We start from the raw sequence: 21,948 nt of genomic DNA on the forward strand, positions 1-21,948 counted from the left end.
TATCCGGTGTGTATATGGTTTATGAAGTACAATGTTTTGAGAAGTGTATGTCTTTATTTTTTGCTCAATGTGTGAATCTGGTATTTTGAAATTGAAATGTTTTTCACAGTTAAACCAATTCTGGTATGACAAAAATGGCCTACAATCTCCTCCCCACCTCCCAATACCAACCTATTGACTTACTGACCTCCTCCCTCCCCACCCCAGGAAGGTGCAGTACCAGGGGATAGACCTACTAGGCAGGATGAGTTCTAGGGGGACCAGGCCCTCTCCCCCTCCCAGCCCACCAGAGCGGCCGGCGTCACGGGACTCCCAGGACTCCATGGAGGACTACTGGAGCGAAGTGAAGAACATTGAGGAAGATGGCCAGCGGGGCCACGAGGACTTGCTGGAGAGGGGCAGTATGGACGGTAGGCTACATACTTAAGAGGAAATGGTGCTTTTAGCCATTTATAGACCTAGGGTGTGTTGAGTTGGGCTCAATTCTAGTTAAATTCCATTAAACTCAGGAAATATTAAATGGAATGGACACCAACACTTGATGTGCTCTTGTGATATCCTTCCCATAGAGATGGATACACATTTAGATTCTGATAAATGCTATGGGTACTGATTTATCTCTGACTCTTCTACATTCCAGAGGCGGAGCATGAGGAGGCGTGGCTGCAGGATGCGGGTCTTTCCACGCTGGTGTCGGGGGCGTTGGGGGAGGGGCCTGCGGAGGCGCTGCTCTCCACGCTAACGCGCTCACAGGCAGCCATGGTGAAGAAGCGTGTGGATAATTACACCCTGACCGTGAGGAAGAGGAGCAAGCAGCCGACTAGACACGTCCGAGACATCTTCTCCACGCCAGACACATCGGTGAGACAGATGGCTTCAAAGAGATAAAGGGAACACTTTTTGTTGTTTATGATCCATTTATTTAAATATACGTCTACGGCGAGGGTGCTTTGGGTTAAGCATTCAGCAATTGCGTTTATGGAGTTGGAGTCTGTATATTTCCCATTGAAATCCTAAAATTGAAACGAGTTGACATGAAATCTGTCTCATGTCTGGCCCTTTGTCGGCTATAACTGGTGCCTCTGACCCTCAGTGCCCCTATGACCTCAGTTCATCTGGATATAACCATCTCATCTGGCATACTGATCCTCTGGCAGAGCCAGACAAGCCTCTGTAATCTCAGTACGTATCCTAATCCTGTGTGTCAGAGATGGAATAGAGTAAGGAGAGGAGTCCAGTAGACATGCTTCAGATACTCAGGATGTCACCCCCACCCCCCACCCCAGCATTGGTATTCGGCCAGAACCATTATAGGCATAATACATGGCTTTGGCACGGGCCATTGTTAGAGGAGCGGTGTTGGATGGTGGAAACACGATGAGCTCTTGCTTAGCCCTATAATGCATCTCTCAGCTGGTGTGGGCAGCTGTCCCCTCTTTCTCCAGAAATAGAATTGCCCCACTGACTGACTGGCTAGGAGCTGGAATGTGAAGAAAGTTTTACATGAGAAGGGCAACGGGGAAGTCCCATACTGTTTTCAGATGGCGGTGTAATGCATGCACTGCTGAGATCAAATGGCATCCTATAGCACAGCAGCATTGTAATTCTGTAGAAGGGTTGGTCGTATATCAGGTAGCAAGCCCACAGATTGTGTTCGGCCTAGTGGTGTCTTTGCAGTTGTCTATCAAGGGAAGTTGAGGCAAGTATGCAGACTGCACCTCAGTATCTAGCTAGCTGATATGACTAAGACTAACCCTCCCAAGGCTATTGTGTGGCTATGAAGTGTTGAAAGAGATTGAGATATTTACAGCATGAATGAATGGGGAGGGGTGATAGGACCAATAACACCCCCCACCAAAGAGTGCCACGAGTGCCTCTGTCAGCACTGCTGTGTGGTGATGGCAGGAGCCTCTAGGGTGAGTCAGATGTGGAAGGGAGCACAGGATTATGAGTCACACCAGTCAGTCCGGGACACCGAGAAAGCCTTCACTCTACTTAAGGCCTCACAGTCTACTGGCAGGCCCCATCGTTTACTGGCAGGCCCCACAGACTAGTGGCAGGCTACTGGCAGGCCCCATAGCCTAGTGGCAAGCTACTGGCAGGCCCCATAGCCTAGTGGCAGGCTACTGGCAGGCCCCATAGCCTAGTGGCAGGCTACTGGCAGGCCCCATAGCCTAGTGGCAGGCTACTGGCAGGCTCCACAGCCTAGTGGCAGGCTACTGGCAGGCTCCACAGCCTAGTGGCAGGCTACTGGCAGGCTCCACAGCCTAGTGGCAGGCTACTGGCAGGCTCCACAGCCTAGTGGCAGGCTACTGGCAGGCTCCACAGCCTAGTGGCAGGCTACTGGCAGGCTCCACAGCCTAGTGGCAGGCTACTGGCAGGCTCCACAGCCTAGTGGCAGGCTACTGGCAGGCTCCACAGCCTAGTGGCAGGCTACTGGCAGGCCCCATAGCCTAGTGCAGGCTACTGGCAGGCCCCATCGTTTACTGGCAGGCCCCACAGACTAGTGGCAGGCTACTGGCAGGCCCCATAGCCTAGTGGCAAGCTACTGGCAGGCCCCATAGCCTAGTGGCACGCTACTGGCAGGCCCCACAGCCTAGTGGCAGGCTACTGGCAGGCTCCACAGCCTAGTGGCAGGCTACTGGCAGGCCCCATAGCCTAGTGGCAGGCTACTGGCAGGCCCCATAGCCTAATGGAAGGCTACTGGCAGGCCCCATAGCCTAGTGGAAGGCTACTGGCAGGCCCCACAGACTAGTGGCAGGCTACTGGCAGGCCCCACAGACTAGTGGCAGGCTACTGGCAGGCCCCACAGACTAGTGGCAGGCTACTGGCAGGCCCCACAGACTAGTGGCAGGCTACTGGCAGGCCCCACAGACTAGTGCAGGCTACTGGCAGGCCCCACAGACTAGTGCAGGCTACTGGCAGGCCCCACAGCCTAGTGGCAGGCTACTGGCAGGCCCCACAGCCGAGTGGCAGGCTACTGGCAGGCTCCACAGCCTAGTGGCAGGCTACTGGCAGGCTCCACAGCCTAGAGGCAGGCTACTGGCAGGCTCCACAGCCTAGAGGCAGGCTACTGGCAGGCTCCACAGCCTAGAGGCAGGCTACTGGCAGGCTCCACAGCCTAGAGGCAGGCTACTGGCAGGCTCCACAGCCTAGTGGCAGGCTACTGGCAGGCTCCACAGCCTAGTGGCAGGCTACTGGCAGGCTCCACAGCCTAGTGGCAGGCTACTGGCAGGCTCCACAGCCTAGTGGCAGGCTACTGGCAGGCTCCACAGCCTAGTGGCAGGCTACTGGCAGGCTCCACAGCCTAGTGGCAGGCTACTGGCAGGCTCCACAGCCTAGAGGCAGGCTACTGGCAGGCTCCACAGCCTAGAGGCAGGCTACTGGCAGGCTCCACAGCCTAGTGGCAGGCTACTGGCAGGCTCCACAGACAACTGTTTGTTTTAGTATGATTAGGGAAATGGATGAAGGTGTCCAGGGCATTGAGTCTGGGCCGTAAACCAATCTAGAAGCATAAAAACGTCCATTCAGTCTGGGTGAGGAAAAATTAGACCGTAGCCCTTTTGTCATCTAATAGTGAAAGATGGTGGTAACTCCTTTTTTTTGTGTTTGATTGGTGGATTGTAAAAGGACATTGTTGAAAAGAAAAAGCATGTAGTTATTTTAATTGCTTAACATGACATTGTATTTGTCACGTACACAGTTTACAGCTGGCATAAAAGGTGCAGAGAAATGCTTGTGTGCCAGTTCCCTCAACATTGCAGTACAAGTATACCTTGACGTATATGTACCATTGTGTATTTAGGCATCCAGTAAGTATTTACCTGGATATATTATGGACTCAAGCTCTCTGTCTGTGCAATGGATATTTGGGTACATGTAACCTATAGTTTCTAGGCTGTATTTCTCTATCGCGGTGCTGCTGACGATGTGGTTTGGCTCCAGCTGATTCTGGCAGCGTTGTGCATAACCGTTGACCATGCTCTTTTCACTGACTTGTATGTATACAACAGAACAAAACAGCTGGCTCCTGTTGAAACCTCCTTTGTTCCGTTGATATCCACTTTCCTCTCTCCCCGTGTCAGCAAATGTACTGCGCCGCTGTAATATGGAAGTCAATTCACAGGAATCAAACTAGCACATCGCTGTTCTGACATCTGTTACTGTGTCTGATACTGCTGGTGTTCATTCGGTTCACAGAAATGACTCCTAAATCCTTTCACCATAGTTGAATGCTGAAGGACCATCCGTCTTTTCATGTGTCCCACACGTTGAATGAGAATAAATGATCACGTATGTCTCCTCCTTTTTAGCCAGTTGATCCCATACTGGCAGGCCCCCCTGTCCCCCCCAAGTCACCCAATGGAGACATGCCTTCCAGATGCGTCCACCGGACGTCTTCTAGAGGTGAGTCGTCTCTCAATATGTTACCACCGTTTATTGTTTGGTTTGATGTGGTTGGCTGTGGTTACCCACTGTGAAGGAACCCCTCCAATGGGTTGAATGCTTCTTATTTCCATGGTATTTGAGCCTAATTCTGTCATCATGATCGTTTCAATGTGAGAAACACATTGGACTTGTATCATTCCCATCTGATTGGTTGGACTGATGTCTGTGCATAAGGGGAATATACTGGTGATGTAGCCATCATTGAGACTGGTGTGTGTGTGTTTTCCAGTGCGGCCTGCGTGTCCCAGCTTCTCCCAGAGCACAGAGAGATGTGTTTCAGAGTGCCCTGCGTGTCCTAGCTTCTCCCAGAGCACAGAGAGATGTGTTTCAGAGTGCCCTCCCTGCCCACCACCTCAGGACACCTCTGACTCCCTGTCTTTCGAGGTGCCCTACTCCGAGGGCACCACTGCCCACCACAGGGGCCGCCAGGGGGACTGCCAGGACTGCCAACGCATCCGCAGAGATGACCATGACCTGCCAGTGAGTCTCACCTCTGACCTTTTTGTTTAAAGGGAAATGGAACTTAAAACAACAGTTATTTAGACAGTAGGAAATGAGAGGGAGAGACAGATGGAAGGGGATGTACAGGACAGAAAGTGGCAGAGCGGGGATTTGAACTCCTGCCGTAGGCGGCTTTTTGTGGACTGGAGGCAGCTGTGTTAACAACTTGGCCGCCCTCCAGGAACCTGCTTGAATATGTAAAATGTGTGTTGTCTTCGGTCTTGTACAGACATTTCAGCTGCCCAGGCCTAAACTGGGCCTCACCCGCATCCAGGACCTGTCTTGTGAGGACATGAAGAAGATCGGCTACATCTCTTTGATTGAACTGACCACCTTCTACGACGGCCTGGGCATCGAGCTTAAACGCAACCGAGCGGCACGTAGCAAGGCCAGAGGTGGGTGGCTGGTTTACTGGGTCATGTTCAATGGGCACCAAACAGAAGAAAACGCATGTAAACATGGCGGAACTAGGCATTCTATGATGTTTTCAGATGCTTGCCATAATGAACACAACACTGGTGTTGCACATCACGATTTTACATGAACAGTCCCTCTGGTTTGAATGTTTCCCTCCCGATCCACAGAAAGTGGTATATTTGGAGTTCCCCTGACCACTCTACTGGAGAACGACCAGAAGAAGTTTCCTGGGTCCAAGGTTCCTCTTGTGTTCAGAAAGGTACTGTACCTGTTTTTAGTTCTATTTATTTGCTTCAGCTGTCCTTTACTTTGGGGTTATTCTGCATTGCCATTTATGGGGGCTTCCTACTTAGCACTTCTATGGGTCAGTTAAACAATCTCTCTCCCTTATTTCCTTACTCTCTCTCGCTCTTACTCTCTCTCGTTCTCTCCTTCCCTCAGCTCTTCTCCCACCCTCTGATAACCCATAGTACACTGGCCCTCATCACGTCCATCACTATATTCCTACTGAACTAACCCTTTCTCAGAACCAACCCTTTCTCAGAACCATTGACTACAACACACTACCCATCTTCTCCTGTGTGTGTGTTTTAGAGAGAGAGAGAGTTTGTGTTAATCCTAATGTGTGTCAGCACAAGCCGACTCACTGCCTGCCCTTCTCCAAGATCCTATTTCCCCTCCTGTTTCTCTCTATCAGCACTTGGCAGCCTGCTTAAGCATTGGTTTCTCACGTGTTATCACAAAGACATTCTGGAGAGACTAAATGTCAGAAATTTACCATATGCTCCTGTTAAACTTACCGATCGGGGGAGGAGTGTCAAGTGATTAATCATAAACGGAATTATATATTAATTTGTGTTGTCAAATCAGCTATGGATGTATGTTAGTTATTGTCTATTTCTATCATAGAATATGTTAGCTCTGATAACTCATTTTTTAATATACGCTACCGTTCAAAAGTTTGGGGTCACTTAGAAATGTCCTTGTTTTTGAAGGAAAAGCACCTTTTTTGTCTATTTAAAATAGCATCATTTATCAGAAATAAAGTGTAGACCTTGTTAATGTTGTAACTGACTATTGTAGCTGGAAACGGCAGATTTTTTAAGAAACTGCTGGTAGTTTGAGAAAAAGATGCCTCACAGCTCCATTAAATATTACCCGCAAAACCCCAGTCTCAACGTCAACCTTGAAGAGGTGACTACGGGATGCTGGCCTTCTAGGTAGAGTTGCAAAGAAAAAGCCATATCTCAGACTGGCCAATACAAAGAAAAGATTAAGATGGGGGCAAAATAACACAGACACTGGACAGAGGAACTCTGCCTAGAAGGCCAGCATCCCGGAGTCACCTCTTCACTGTTGACATTGAGACTGGTGTTTTGCGGGTAATATTTAATGAAGCTGCCAGTTGAGGACTTGTGAAGCATCTGTTTCTCAAACTAGACACTCTAATGTACTTGTCCTCTTGCTCAGTTGTGCACCGGGGCCTCCCACTCTTTCTATTCTGGTTAGAGCCAGTATGCGCTGTTCTGTGACGGGGGTAGTACACAGCGTTGGATGAGATCTTCAGTTTCTTGGCAATTTTTCGCATAGAATAGTCTTCATTTCTCAGAACAAGAATAGACTGACAAGTTTTAGAAGAAAATCTTTGTTTCTGGCCATTTTGAGCCTTTAATCGAATCCCCAAATGCTGATGCTACAGATACTCAACTAGTCTAAAGAAGGCCTGTTTTATTGCTTCTTTAATCAGGACAACAGTTGCAAAAGGGGTTTCTAATGATCAATTAGCCTTTAAAAAAAAAAAAAGATAAACTTGGATTAGCTAACACACAACGTGCCATTGGAATACAGGAGTGATGGTTGCTGATAATGGTCCTCTATACGCCTATGTAGATATTCCTTTAAAATTCAGCCGTTTCCAACTACAATAGTAATCAACAACATGAACAATGTCTACACAGTATTTCTGATCAATTTGATGGTATTTTAAATGGACAGAGAAATGTGATTCTTTCAAAAACGACATTTCTAAGTGACCTCAAACTTTTGAACGGTAGTGTAGGTGGGACAGTAAATAAGAAGCTGTGCTGAAGAAAATAATGTCTTACTGTTTTAGAGTCTTAGCAGCTGCCAGTCAGTCAGCCAGTTAGGGGGATGACCCGAACCTTGGCATTGCCAGGATGCCATATGGTATCCTGTTCGCAGCAGTCATTCCTGTCCAACCAGAATTAGACTTAAATACTCTTGTCACATTGACTGTCTAGTCTCACAGGGCGTGTATAGGACTAGAGTATGGGGTATCAAGGTGGTGTTTAAAAGATTTGGTAGATAACAGCAGCTTCCGAAAGGGAATTATAGGACTTTTTTTCTTTTGAAGCGCACTGGTTATTTCACTGCTATTTCAGTGTTGCTATATATTTTTGCTGACCTGGAAATGGGTTTTTGCTGGATGACTTGATGAAGGAGGTTACTTCAGGATTATGATTTTGTTTGATCTAGTAAACAGGTGGTTCTTACCACACAGTTTACTTGTGTGGTAGAAGTTACGGAGTGCACCTTTAAGGGGAATATTGTATCTCTTCAGTCCCCAGTGGCAGGAAACCGGAGGGTTGTCCCTTTGTTTTGGAGTGTACCACTTGTGTGAGAGACGGAGGGTTCTGATAGCGTTATCTCAGGGCGCTGACTTAGGCACATCTTTCCACTCCTGGAATGTAGAGGCAAAACGACTGAAGTCGCCTAACCCAGACCTGAGTCTTGTTCAGTAGGGAAATGGAAAACAAACACATCAAGGGCCAGATACTTAATCTGTGGACGCTTTTATCACTAGTTGTCAATATGAATTGAATGCTGTTTTTTTTTTTGTGGTTTGAAAACTTCCCTGTCACAAAAAATAACTTCCCATTAGGGTCTGACGGCTCTAAGTTGTTCTGTATCTTACCAACAATGCTTTGGCTGTGAAAACCGGAAGATGAAACAAATGCAGTCACGCTAGGTTGGTTTTGTTTACGGATGAGTCAGGTTCACATAGGAATGTCCCTCTTGGCTTGTTAAATTTCTGGTTCATAAAACGTGTATGCTTGTGTGTTTGCAGCTCTTGTCCAAGCTGGAGCAGACAGGACTACAGACTGAGGGGATTCTCAGAGTACCAGGGTCTGCCTCCAGAGTAAAGGTAAGACACCCTAGATACACACACACACACACACACACACACACACTGGAGTTTGTCACACTATAGCTGTCAACCACCAATCATAGCTCTGTGACATTGTAAAAACATTTCACAGAAGGGAAAGACCGCAACAAATCAAAACATTTTGTAATTGACTCTTTCTTGTATGAGCCCAGTGTAGAGGTTTACGGTATCCACATTAACGTTGTAAAGGACAGATTTGTTTTCAGTGGCCTAGAAGAATGGTTGTTTTGGCAGGAAATGACATCATGCTCATAAACCATGTTAATGAATGACCTATTTCTGCTATCTAAAACACAAGGCAGTGTCCCTCCTCCCTACACTGATCTCTCCCCTTATCATTCCCACATTCCTTCTCTCTCATGCAGTCATTCTGTGTTGGGGAGATTGGTGCAGGTGTGTGTGTGTGTGTGTGTGTGTGTACACAGTGGTTGAAAAAGTACCCAATTGTCATACTTGCGTAAAAGTAAACATACCTTTTTAATAGCAAATGACTCAAGTAAAAGTGAAAGTCACCCAGTAAAATACTACTTGAGTAAAAGTCTAAAAGTATTTGGTTATATGTATACTTAAGTATCAAAAGTAAAAGTATAAATAATTTCAACTTCCTTATATTCAGCAAACCAGACCACACAATGTTCTCGTTTTATTTATATTGACGGATAGCCAGGGGCACACCCCAACACTCAGACATCATTTACAAACAAAGCATTTGTGTTTAGAGTTCTCCAGATCAGAGGCATTAGGGATGACCAGGGATGACCAGGGATGTTCTCTTGATAAGTCTGTGAATTGGACCATTTTCCTGTCAAAATATAACGAGTACTTTTGAGTGTCAGGGAAAATGTATGGAGTAAAAACTACATTATTTTCTTTAGGAATCTAGTGAAGTACAGGTTGTCAAAAATATAATTGGTAAACTACAGATACACAACTACTTAAGTTGTACTTTAAAGTATTTGAACTTTACACCACTGTGTGTACATGCGTGCATATCAATGTGCTTACGTGTGTGTAGCATGTCTCTGTGTGAAAGGGTGCACTCCTCAACCAAAACATATTTTTTTACTAGTAGATCCATACTGAGTCGAGGCCCCTGATACACAGCCAGCCCAGGGGCCCACAGATGAAACCTGTCCAGACAGAGTGAGCCTACATTTGAACCTTTAGGCAAGTCAGTTAAGAACAAATTCTTATTTTCAATGACGGCCTAGGAACAGTGGGTTAACTGGCCTATGAACAGTGGCCTTGTTCAGGGGCAGAACGACAGATTGTTACCTTGTCAGCCCAGGGATTTGAACTTGTAACCTTTCGGTTACTAGTCCAACGCTCTAACCACCGCCCCATTGTCATCTCCACTCCTCCAGCATCAATCCCAGGCTGCGGGAGACCACCCTCTCCACCTCTCCCTAACCTGTGGTCTGAATACCATCCTTCCATTATTAGACCAACCCCCCCTCCATTTTGATTTGTTAGGTGCCATGGCAGGTCAACCCAGGTGACCTATAGAGTTGAGTTTTACCAGAGGAGGAGCCATTTTGATTTGTTGTTGGTTATTGCAGCATCTGCGCCAGGAGCTGGAGCAGAAGCTCTATGAGGACCGGTTTGACTGGGAGCAGGTGAGGCACAATGACGCAGCGGGTCTGCTGAAGATGTTCATCAGAGAACTGCCTTATCCTCTGCTCACGCTCCAGCACGCTCCTGCCTTCTCCGCCGCACAGAGTGAGTACGCACACGCACGCAGGCACACACAGGCCTACCTACACTCTTATGATGAAGTGGATACAGTACATATGTGAACTGGTCAGCCCTTTATACACCCAGCGAAGGTTCATTAGCTGCCCAGTAGGCAGCGACTCTGTCCAATTCTACCGTCCTTCATACAGTATATCACCATGGCTAACATTCATTACAGTACATGTAAAATTAATATGTATGATTTAATTGACATGTTTTCTCTAAAGTATACTCTTAACCTTTCTTATCAGTGTTAAGTGTTATGTGTGTGTATGTGAGAGATTAGTGTGTTTTCCGCTCTGTATCTTCTCAGATATCTCCTCTCCCAGACAGCAGATCCAGGCCCTGCACCTCCTCATCATGCTGCTACCTGAGCCCAACAGAGACACACTCAAGGTGAGCATGACCTATGACCCTAAAGGTCAACTCAACATTTTATTCACCTTTGGTCTCTCTGCGTAGGGTTCGTTGCCTTTGTGGCTATTCTAGGACTCATGACCACGGACAGAGAGACTACTCTTTGAACTACGACCTCACAACCCAAAACACACACATACACACTTATCCTACCCAACCCTAAAATATCTGAGTTTTTAATTTTTAATTGGGCAACTGTGTCCAACTATGCATTTCCGATGCATTCCTATGACTCATTAGCCATCACAATCGTCACAACCACGAGTGACTGACATTCCATTCTAAGGAGCGTTTCGTAACATATAAACAAACATCAAGTGTTGCTGAACCCTTGAGCCTCAGTCGAGGCAAAATATGATGAGTCATCTTGGCGCACGTGAAGTGAACCGGAAGAACAACAGTCATATTTAAATGTAGCTCCTTGAAGGTTATTGTCTGAAGTTTAGATGAGACGTTTCTACTCTTAGTAAGGTGGGTGCTTTAGTTTATTAGGCTCCCCATTAGATACTGTACATTCAGCAGCTACTCTTCCTGTGGTCCATTAGATACTGTACATGCAGCAGCTACTCTTCCTGGGGCCCATTAGATACTGTACATTCAGCAGCTACTCTTCCTGGGGTCCATTAGATACTGTACATTCAGCAGCTACACTTCCTGGGGTCCATTAGATACTGTACATTCAGCAGCTACTCTTCCTGGGGTCCATTAGATACTGTACATTCAGCAGCTACTCTTCCTGGGGTCCATTAGATACTGTACATGCAGAAGCTACTCTTCCTGGGGTCCATTAGATACTGTACATGCAGCAGCTACTCTTCCTGGCATCCATTAGATACTGTACATGCAGCAGCTACTCTTCCTGGGGTCCATTAGATACTGTACATGCAGCAGCTACTCTTCCTGGGGTCCCTTAGATACTGTACATGCAGCAGCTACTCTTCCTAGCGTCCATTAGATACTGTACATTCAGCAGCTACTCTTCCTGGGGTCCATTAGATACTGTACATGCAGCAGCTACTCTTCCTGGGGTCCATTAGATACTGTACATGCAGCAGCTACTCTTCCTGGGGTCCATTAGATACTGTACATGCAGCAGCTACTCTTCCTGGGTCCATTAGATACTGTACATTCAGCAGCTACTCTTCCTGGGGTCCATTAGATACTGTACATGCAGCAGCTACTCTTCCTGGCGAATACATGACAAAGTACAGAACAGTAATAGAGCCGAACAAAATAAGATATTAAACATACCAAGAGATAAAAAGATTACACACTATTCAAATCTACATATTCATATTGTTATATACAGTAGAGTTAAAATAGATATTTAGAAAGAGGAGATGTGATGCAAGATGTGTTTTTTTTTTTATCGAAACAATTTTTATTTGCCTGAGCTGGGTGTTTGAAGGTGTGGAGTGAACCGGTTTGATAACCCAATGATGTCATCTCTTCCTGAGTGTACATAGACAGTGTGTTGTATAAGATATCAGTGTGTTTAGTTTGTCAACACATTTTGAATCCGCAGGCCAGATATACCCAGTGACGTGCCAGTGCAAAGGCTGAACACACACAAACGCATACACACCCACACATATACACACACCCACACATATACACACACACACACAAACGCATACACACCCACACATACACAGACGCATACACACAATAACTACACGCGCACACCCACACATACACACACACAGACGCATACACACAATAACTACACGCACACACCCACTCTTACCCCTCTCTCTGCAGGCGCTGTTGGAGTTCCTGAGGAAGGTGGTTGCCTATGAGGAGAAGAACAGGATGGGTCTGTGGAACGTGTCCATGATCGTGGCTCCCAACCTCTTCACCTACCGGGGCAAGAACGCCAAGCAGGAGGAGATACAGGGCGCAGCAGGGGCAGCCCACCTCATACGGCTACTCATCACACACCAGGACCTGCTCTGGACCGTGAGTTGGCTACTATGTACACACACACACACGTGTACAGATACGTACAAACACACACACTCCCCCAATTTAGCTCGTCAAAGTATAAGGCGTTAATCTACTGAGGCTGCACATTTTGAAATGACTGGTTAATAAATTACATCTAAACTTCCCAAACTGTTCCAGTGTCGCATCTGAAATGTTTTGACTTCCAGTAATTCAGTAAGGTTTTATTTAGTTTTATCTCCTAGTAGCCTGGTTAAATCAGAAAGAATATTGCGCTCATCGTTGTTTTACTGGAAATCAGTTGTTATGCCAGGCTAGTAGACAGGTTCATTTAGCCGGTCTCAAAACCCCTCAAGGAAGGTGATCTGGGCACTTTGTGTGAAACGCAAAGAGCAGCTTGACCCAAATCTTGTGACTGGTGCCTGGCTTATTAGAAAGCATATAGCCTGTATAGCCCCAACCCTTAAGCCTCTGGGCAGGGAGATTAACAGGTCTATTGTTCTCTCCTCAGGTGCCCTGCTTTCTCATCTCCCACGTGAGGAAGTTAAATGAGGCTGGTGCCAGCAAGAAGCCGCCCAGCTCAGAGAAGACCAAGAGGAAGCTGCTACAGATGAGGAGGAAGACCACTGAACGAGAGAAGACTGAGAGGAGCGAGGTAATGATTACTGACTGTATAGTACTTTTACCCAAAAACAATTTCAGATTTATTCTCAATGTTAGTTTGACTAGACAACCGTATCATAAGTTATTGGGTGTATGTTTGCTTCTGACAGAACTTAATTGAGGTCGCTAGTACCTTTCAGAATGAGATTGTCACGAAATGGGACTTGAATGATCTTATCTTGGTCCACAGCTCACTGACCTCCGACAAGGGGTCATCAGGGTTCACGCCCCACTACACGCCAAGATCTCCATGGCGATCCAGCTTGACAACGAGACCAAGGCCAAAGACGTTATGGCGCGCTTCGACTACGAGAACGGGTCAGTGGGGGACGAGGATGACTATTTTCTGTCCCATACACTACCTCTGTTGTTTATTGCTCATGCATACTATAGAGATGTCTGGGTTTATTCAAATCATTATCTTTTCTCTCTTAGTCGTGGCACCAGAAACACTAGCCGGAGGCCACATCAGTATTTGTATGAGGTCGGAGGAAACATAGGTACGTACCATTAAATCACAGACTCTTTCAAACAAATTCTGATTTTATCGAACTAAAGAAGGCTTCTCTCTCCTCCAGGTGAACGTAGCTTGGACCCTGAGACTCACCTTCTGGACGTGTACCACGTGAATCCCCACTGCGAATGGGTCTTAAAACCCACAACCACATGAGAACGGAGGATTTCACTCACTCAAACACAGAGCACAAGCAGACTGAACCACTGCTCTCTTGAGGTCATCCTGGTGAACTGACCATGCATGGAGACCTGGTTGAATTGAGGTTTCATCCCCAACTACAGACCACTAAAAAGAGAGACAGCACTTAAAAAGGGACTATGGAGAGGTACATTCTCCTGCTGAAGGATAGATGTTCCTGTTTTGTGGGATGAAACCTTTTTTTTAAACAAATGACAAAAAAAAGGACGGAACCACTGTTCTCTGAAAATCCGGGTTCTGTATGGAAGTATTTGGAGGAGGGACAGCTTTGTGAAGACGTGCCACACACGTGACCAACAACATACTATTTCTGGACATTCGAATTGTTTGATGCCAAATATGTGCGCAGCAAGGTTCACCCACTACAGAGGCCATGGACACAGTAACAGACAAGGATGGGTCCGATAATCAAATAATGTTTACCACTTCATGCAAGACCCAGTTAACATATATTTTCTATATTTATACCACTAATTGTTCCTGCTTTTAGTATTGTCACACATACTACATGTAACTTTTGTGTCATTTTGTAATTGCAGCATGTTGATTGCAAAACCATTGGGAGTGAGGAGATTCAGAACATGTGCATGAAGGGAAGGAACAAGCGGAGATGTGATGATCTTATACTGAATACAGACATTGTTTCCATCTCCAACGTTGAAACAACTTCCTTTTCATGGTCTCTGATCAGGACTAGGCAGGTGATAACAATTTAGTGAAAGCCTATCCAGTCCCTTCACCTGTCAGTGGTCATGATGGAAAGGTGATGAGGAGAGGAAGCTGTGTCAGAGTATTGAAACACAGCCCCACATCAGAAACTTCATAGCAGTTTGCCTGACATGCTTACAAACTGATTTTACTTAGTTTCACTTCAAACCAGTGTTCAGTCTGTTTTAACCAGGCTAGTCTTTGTCTGCTTACAGTGTTTGAACTTGTGAATAATGTTTACTTTCAGGGCATGTATGTACAGTATGTATGTATGTATGTATGTATTAGCCCAACCAACCTCTCTCCACTTTGTTCTGGGTCGTTCCACCAACTTTGTGCCTTTTGAGAAGTGTAACTTAGTCAAAAATATTGATTTCACCTAATTTGAACATTCTGTCATAAAGAGCACATGTTAAACTTAATTTAAAAAACTGTTTTCCCATCAAGGTAAAATAAAAAAATAAGTTCATATTAAGTGCCAAATAAAGTAACATGGCTAACTGTAACAGGGTTGATGATTTAATCTTAAAACAGCCATAAATCCCCTTGTTGTGAGAAATTTGAAAGTAAGCTTCAAAATGTTTTTTATTTTATTATTGTTAAAAAATTACGTTATGTTCGACCCCCACACACTTTTCCATCACAAAACACCAGAACATGGTAAAAGAAAAAGAAAGAGTAGAACCAACTCACCTGCTTTTACACCATGGGGTTGACTAGTAAATGTTCAATGTTTCTTTTGAAAAAGACATTTATAAAGGAATAGTTCCGCCATGTTAAAACGAGTTCAGTTCACGTAACAGGGTTGACCTTAAAATGAGGGACAGACGTAAATGAATCACTCATCACGTTAAATAAATCTTCAGAAATGACTTTTTCAGAGAAATTAAACAACTAGGACTTTACAGTGATGGTGAAAACCTGGGAGACATTTTGGGGTTAAGGGGGTTAAAGTCTTTCTAGAAGTCAGAGTTGACATTCGGAGTTGCTGAATTTTGGCACTATTAAAATACTTATTGGATTCTTCATGTGGTCTATATTAAAGGGCACTTAATTTAATATAACAGGCTTTTAAAATGCCTTATTGGTGCTCGATTTCTACTTAGCATATTAAAGGCACTCTTTGTGGAACGACCAGCAGTGTTAACCTAGCCTGGCTTCCAACCTGGTTTCACTTCAAACCATAGTAAATTCAGTCTGGTCTAACCAGGCTAATCGTAGCATTTGAACTTGCGACTGTTTACTTGCAGCTCATGTACGTATTAGTCAAACCAACCTCTCTCTACTTCTACTATGCTGTGCTGTTACTGTAGTTCAGTGTTTGCCTGTGCCATGATTGTCAGCCTTTTGTTGTTACAAGTATTCTGTGGTCCCAAAATGAACCTGTAGAAAATGCATTGAAAACATCGTTCTGCTCAGGATTATTTAATTTATCCTTCCAAAGCCATTGTGTGTAAAATAATTCTGTGAAAGATTAATTTGTACCATAGACCTACTACAATGTGTGTATTGTCTGTATATAGAATACTGAATTTTGCACGTTTTTATTTTGTTTTATTTGCTTTCTTTTATTTGACCACGACAGTTTTGGCCAAGTGGCACAATGTTTCACTGACACTGAGTAACAATGGAATATAAAGTAAAGTAAAACATTTCCTTCTCACCTCAGAATCATATCTTGCCTGAGCTGCGTTGTGAAAAAATAGTTTTCAGTTCAGTTTCTCCTCAGAAATAGCATTCAAACTATATTCAAACATTCTTCTGATTAGTACTCCTGGGGGGAAATGCAGACTGACAGTCATGGCAAAAGGATAAAGGGTTTGATGTGTTATGGCCGGTTTAATACGTAGGTATGTGGGCAGCCCTATACTGGAGCCAACAGATCAGGTATGTCTAGACATAAAACTATTGCACTGACAGAATGCAGATGGCTTACTTATTTTATTAACAAATATACATTTTCTAGAACATAAGATATTCTACTGTCCAATTCATTTGGGGGGAGTCAAAAGTACACAGTAATTTCATTGGTCAGTTTTTTTTTTTTAGGGTCATAGCATTAGATATGGTTTGGCATGGTTGTGGTATTATCGTGGTGAGATTATGTGGCGGGGCAGGAGTGTGGAGACACTCCTTGGAGGGTGAATGCGGTACTGAAGTCCAGGATGTCGATCACGTGGCCCTTGATCAGGCGGATGTTACGCATACAACCACGGAATGACGATCTGGAAGTCAGGCAGTTCTGTTTCACTCCGACTGTAAAAGAAAGACCGAGGTCAATATATTAATTTACTTGACACTGAAATTGATCAACGTCAAAGCAAAGTGGTGACAAAGGCCCAGTTCAGTGAAGTTTCTAGATTTTAGGGTCTAGGGGTTGTTTCTGGACAGAGACTGAAGGTTTTCTTCTAGAGAGGGGCATACCAGGGAAGCCTCCCACGTAGATTGGGTCCTTCGTCTCAGCGGAGGTAGACTGGGGGTGGGGGTTGTCAGTGAGCACCGTGACCCCGTCCACGCTCAGACTAAGAGCGTTCTTGGTCTTCTTGGCCAGCAGGGTGTGCCAGCGGCCGTCACACAGCCACCGGCCCAGCCTCGACGTGGCCGACACCCGCCCGGCGCCGTTGTTCACGTGGAACACCGCCTGTCCGCTGGCTAGCTCCAGGCCGATGGCGTCCACCTTGGCACTGCTGACCCCCAGGAGGACCCCGTCAGGCGCCGTGCTGCGGAACTCCAGCGCCACCGTCACGTCTGAGCCCACCTTGTACCCCTCTTTCACTGCAAGGGACAAACCACTTCATACCACTGTCACGTCTGAGCCCACCTTGTACCCCTCTTTCACTGCAAGGGACAAACCACTTCATAACACTGTCACTTCTGAGCCCACCTTGTACCCCTCTTTCACTGCAAGGGACAAACCACTTCATACCACTGTCACTTCTGAGCCCACCTTGTACCCCTCTTTCACTGCAAGGGACAAACCACATACCACTGTCTGAGCCCACCTGGTACCCCTCTTTCACTGCAAGGGACAAACTACTTCATACCACTCTCTGAGCCCACCTGGTACCCCTCTTTCACTGCAAGGGACAAACCACTTCATACCACTGTCACTTCTGAACCCACCTTGTACCCCTCTTTCACTGCAAGGGACAAACCACTTCATACCAGTGTCACTTCTGAGCCCACCTTGTACCCATCTTTCACTGCAAGGGACAAACCACTTCATACCACTGTCACTTCTGAGCCCACCTTGTACCCCTCTTTCACTGCAAGGGACAAACCACTTCATACCACTGTCTGAGCCCACCTGGTACCCCTCTTTCACTGCAAGGGACAAACCACTTCATACCACTGTCACTTCTGAACCCACCTTGTACCCCTCTTTCACTGCAAAGGACAAACCACTTCATACCAGTGTCACTTCTGAGCCCACCTTGTACCCCTCTTTCACTGCAAGGGACAAACCACTTCATACCAGTGTCACTTCTGAGGCCACCTTGTACCCCTCTTTCACTGCAAGGGACAAACCACTTCATACCACTGTCACTTCTGAGCCCACCTTGTACCCCTCTTTCACTGCAAGGGACAAACCACTTCATGCCTCTGTCATGCAGTCAGGACACACATGTCCCGTAGACACTCACATACGTGTTATAAAACATGGTCATCTATGTATTGAGCTTGTTGGTATCTTCTTAAGCATTATTCCGGTTGAAAATGGAACAGAAATTATGACCATGTTGGATTTTCCTGAAGTTTAGGGACATATTTTCTTTTACATATAGTTGGCATTTGAATCTAAAACAATGTCTTGTTTACCTGAGTATTTGCCTTAAAGTGCGGCATGTAATGGTGGTAGACTCACTCAGAGCAGCATATCCGCTCCCACTGAAGAAGGTCCCGTCCTGGGCTGCAGTGAAACAATGAGCAGTCGAGTGTTCAGACACTGGACTCTGGGTGTCAAGTTCAACGCTGTTCAGGATCACCTTCTGGATGCAGCCCGCCAAGCTGTGGGTCACCTGGATGAAGGAATATAAATATCCACATTTGGGGTTATGGATAAACATTTACTCTGCAGGAAATGTACCACCTGCTTTCAAGACCGAAACCATAATCAAAAACACTATTTCTGCATGAATATCAAATCAAATGGTATTTGTCACATGCTCCGAATCCAGTCAAATGCTTACTTAAGCAATAATGCAGTTTTAAGAATAAAGAATGTGGTGTAGTGTGACATACGTTGCCTATCTTCTTGGCGGTGTAAGTATGGGGCAGTCCTCCCAGGTACAGCTTGTTCTCCACATCCAGAGTGTTGCCTTTAGCCAGCACTGGAGCTGACGCCTGGCTGTCTACACTGATTATCACACTCTTCTTATTGAAGTCTGTCTTCACCTGCACATGGAGACACACACACACACACACACACGTTACAGGGTTGGGGAGAGTCGAGTCCTGACAACCTACCTGGTAATATCACTGCTTTCAGTCATGATTTCAAACTATCTTGAATTGGCGCAGAGTTGTCATGCATCCCCTGAATCGACCAAAATGCAATTTGACCCAAACAAACACTGCAATCTACTATCACTTTTGGCCCAGAAGGGTGTGGTCACTAACTGTGTGCCACCGGCCGTCGTTGACCGGCACAGGGAAGGAGGCGGTGGCGGGGCCGCTGCCCTTGTCACAGGTGAAGAACAGACGACCCCCTAGCAGCTGCAGAGTGGTGTAGTCCATCTGGTTGGCGTGAGCCATGTAGTAGATCAAACCACTCTGGGCAAAGGTACGCACAGACAGCTCCAGAGAGAAACTGTCAGGGAGAGAAACGAGAAGACATATGAAGCGTTTCAGCCACTGACGAGGCTATTTGGAGTTATCCATGATTTGCTGTAAGATAAAGACGTTTGTTAAAGGTTTGTTAGACTTCTATATAGGCAATGACGAAGTGGATATGACAATTTGTATTGTATTGACCATCTCATAATAATCCTATATTGTTGAATAAATCCACTAACCAAAAACCTAGCCTGGTCCCAGATCTTTGCGTGCTGTATAGCACAGCATGTTTGGCATGACAATGAGTTGGCAACCGATCTGGGACCAGGCTATAGAAGGAGATAACAGATCTGGGATCAGGCTGTAGAAGGAGACAACAGATCTGGGACCAGGCTATAGAAGGAGGCAATAGATCTGGGACCAGGCTATAGAAGGAGACAACAGATCTGGGACCAGGCTATAGAAGGAGACAACAGATCTGGGACCAGGCTATAGAAAACGACAACAGATCTGGGACCAGGCTATAGAAGGAGACAACAGATCTGGGACCAGGCTATAGAAGAAGACAACAGATCTGGGACCAGGCTATAGAAGAAGACAACAGATCTGGGACCAGGCTATAGAAGAAGACAACAGATCTGGGACCAGGCTATAGAAGAAGACAACAGATCTGGGACCAGGCTATAGAAGAAGACAACAGATCTGGGACCAGGCTATAGACGGAGACAACAAATCTGGGACCAGGCTATAGAAGGAGACAACAGATCTGGGACCAGGCTGTAGAAGGAGACAACAGATCTGGAACCAGGCTATAGACGGAGACAACAGATCTGGGACCAGGCTATAGAAGGAGACAACAGATCTGGGACCAGGCTATAGAAGGAGACAACAGATCTGGGACCAGGTTATAGAAGGAGACAACAGATCTGGGACCAGGCTATAGAAGAAGACAACAGATCTGGGACCAGGCTATAGAAGAAGACAACAGATCTGGGACCAGGCTGTAGAAGGAGACAACAGATCTGGGCTGATTGAACTGTGCCTTCCTCTCAATTACACATAATGTAGGCTACAGTGGAACACTTGAAAAGACTTCAAGCTAAGTCAATGGGAATGTGTAACATTAGACCTGCTCGTTTCCAAGCAGAGCCAGAGTGCCTCGTGAATTATAGATACTTACTGGGACAGCAATTAAAATTCCTATCTTTAATGAAGAGATACAATGTGCACTCAGCCTCAGAGAAAAGGAATCGACGATTAAAGGCCTTAAGAGTGCTTTTTGCTATGCACTATACTGGATCTTACCTTCCTACGCCACTTCAATGTACTGGAATGTTGGCTTGACCCTGTTTTACACATGTAGCTATGGGCCAACTGATATCAAGGCTAAAATGTAAAAAATGAGATACAACACTATGTAAGCCTATAGAACCATAGACGTGTGAATCTGTAATATGCCATATAGAATTATAGCATATAGAATATTGCATATAGAATTATAGCATATAGAATTATACCATATAGAATATTGCATATAGAATTATAGCATATAGAATATTGCATATAGAATTATAGCATATAGAATATTGCATATAGAATTATAGCATATAGAATTATACCATATAGAATATTGCATATAGAATTGTGACAATCATTGAAATATCACTGGATATGATCTGCTTGTGAAAAAGTAAGTTGTGAGATGTTGATGAAGGGAGACGGTAGTTGAATGAGCCAGGTCTTAGTACTGACCTCCTCCTCACTGTGTTGGGGTTGATGTTGAGGACCTTATGACTGTGTCTGGAGATGCCAAACTGATTGGCCTCTGGGAGGGATGTGCTGTTGTCCATCGATGCACACTGGAGAGAGACACAGAGTGACCAAAGAACAATGAAGGAAAAGTCGAGGAACTATCGATGACGACAGGGAGACCTGTTGGAAGGTGGAAGAGCTGCTGTTTATCCTAATAATAAGAGCTGTGTGTATTTTAGTGGGTGTTACCGTGAGCGTGCCGGGGGTGAGAGCGCTGAGCTGAGTGGGGGGTGGTGGATGGGGTCTGGAAGGGTCCAGGGTGGGCTCGGCCTCCAGGTCAGTGTCATCAGGTAGTAGGACCCTCTTAGGCCTCTCCTCCAATAGACAGCTGTCCATGTCCACATTGTGGTACTTCACTGCAGCTGACAGGTCCAACAACCTATAGGGACACAGCACTGGTCAGAGCCTTGGGTTACTATGGATACCATCCATCTCCTGACAGTACCATGGCAATGACATCAAAGGTAGGAGCGAGATAAACACACCGAAATTCCCTGTGGGAAAAATCAAGTTGTTCCATCTACCTGCTATTGTATAACATATCTATCTCCAGAACATAATGACTCTAGTCATGCCACAATTACTCATGTGTCTTTCAAGTCAAAACACATAAGCAAACCAC

At 45.6% G+C, this 21,948-nt stretch overlaps 2 protein-coding genes across 3 annotated transcripts in view; one reads left to right on the forward strand and one right to left on the reverse strand.

The window, feature by feature from the left end:
• LOC115104876 (rho GTPase-activating protein 18-like) overlaps positions 1-16,401 on the forward strand; it is a 41,339-nt gene extending 24,938 nt beyond the window's left edge. For both annotated transcript variants that reach the window (XM_029626246.2, XM_029626247.2), the window contains exons 2-15: positions 208-410; positions 641-861; positions 4,314-4,407; positions 4,679-4,929; positions 5,180-5,345; positions 5,535-5,626; positions 8,456-8,533; positions 10,117-10,276; positions 10,605-10,687; positions 12,470-12,667; positions 13,164-13,307; positions 13,506-13,633; positions 13,751-13,815; positions 13,894-16,401. In XM_029626246.2, the coding sequence (XP_029482106.1) occupies positions 208-410; positions 641-861; positions 4,314-4,407; positions 4,679-4,929; positions 5,180-5,345; positions 5,535-5,626; positions 8,456-8,533; positions 10,117-10,276; positions 10,605-10,687; positions 12,470-12,667; positions 13,164-13,307; positions 13,506-13,633; positions 13,751-13,815; positions 13,894-13,985 (1,975 nt within the window). In that variant the 3' untranslated portion in view covers positions 13,986-16,401. The remainder of the gene's footprint in view (positions 1-207; positions 411-640; positions 862-4,313; positions 4,408-4,678; positions 4,930-5,179; positions 5,346-5,534; positions 5,627-8,455; positions 8,534-10,116; positions 10,277-10,604; positions 10,688-12,469; positions 12,668-13,163; positions 13,308-13,505; positions 13,634-13,750; positions 13,816-13,893) is intronic.
• A 261-nt stretch (positions 16,402-16,662) lies between these two features.
• LOC115104875 (laminin subunit alpha-1-like) overlaps positions 16,663-21,948 on the reverse strand; it is a 77,113-nt gene continuing 71,827 nt past the window's right edge. Inside the window, exons 51-57 of the mRNA XM_029626242.2 lie at positions 21,516-21,705; positions 21,267-21,373; positions 19,359-19,548; positions 18,981-19,133; positions 18,604-18,757; positions 17,163-17,513; positions 16,663-16,994 (exon numbers count right to left, since the gene is read on the reverse strand). Coding sequence (XP_029482102.2) covers positions 16,840-16,994; positions 17,163-17,513; positions 18,604-18,757; positions 18,981-19,133; positions 19,359-19,548; positions 21,267-21,373; positions 21,516-21,705 — 1,300 coding nt within the window. The 3' untranslated portion in view covers positions 16,663-16,839. The remainder of the gene's footprint in view (positions 16,995-17,162; positions 17,514-18,603; positions 18,758-18,980; positions 19,134-19,358; positions 19,549-21,266; positions 21,374-21,515; positions 21,706-21,948) is intronic.

Source organism: Oncorhynchus nerka, linkage group LG22 (genome assembly GCF_034236695.1).
Source record: "Oncorhynchus nerka isolate Pitt River linkage group LG22, Oner_Uvic_2.0, whole genome shotgun sequence".
NCBI lineage: Eukaryota > Metazoa > Chordata > Actinopteri > Salmoniformes > Salmonidae > Oncorhynchus > Oncorhynchus nerka.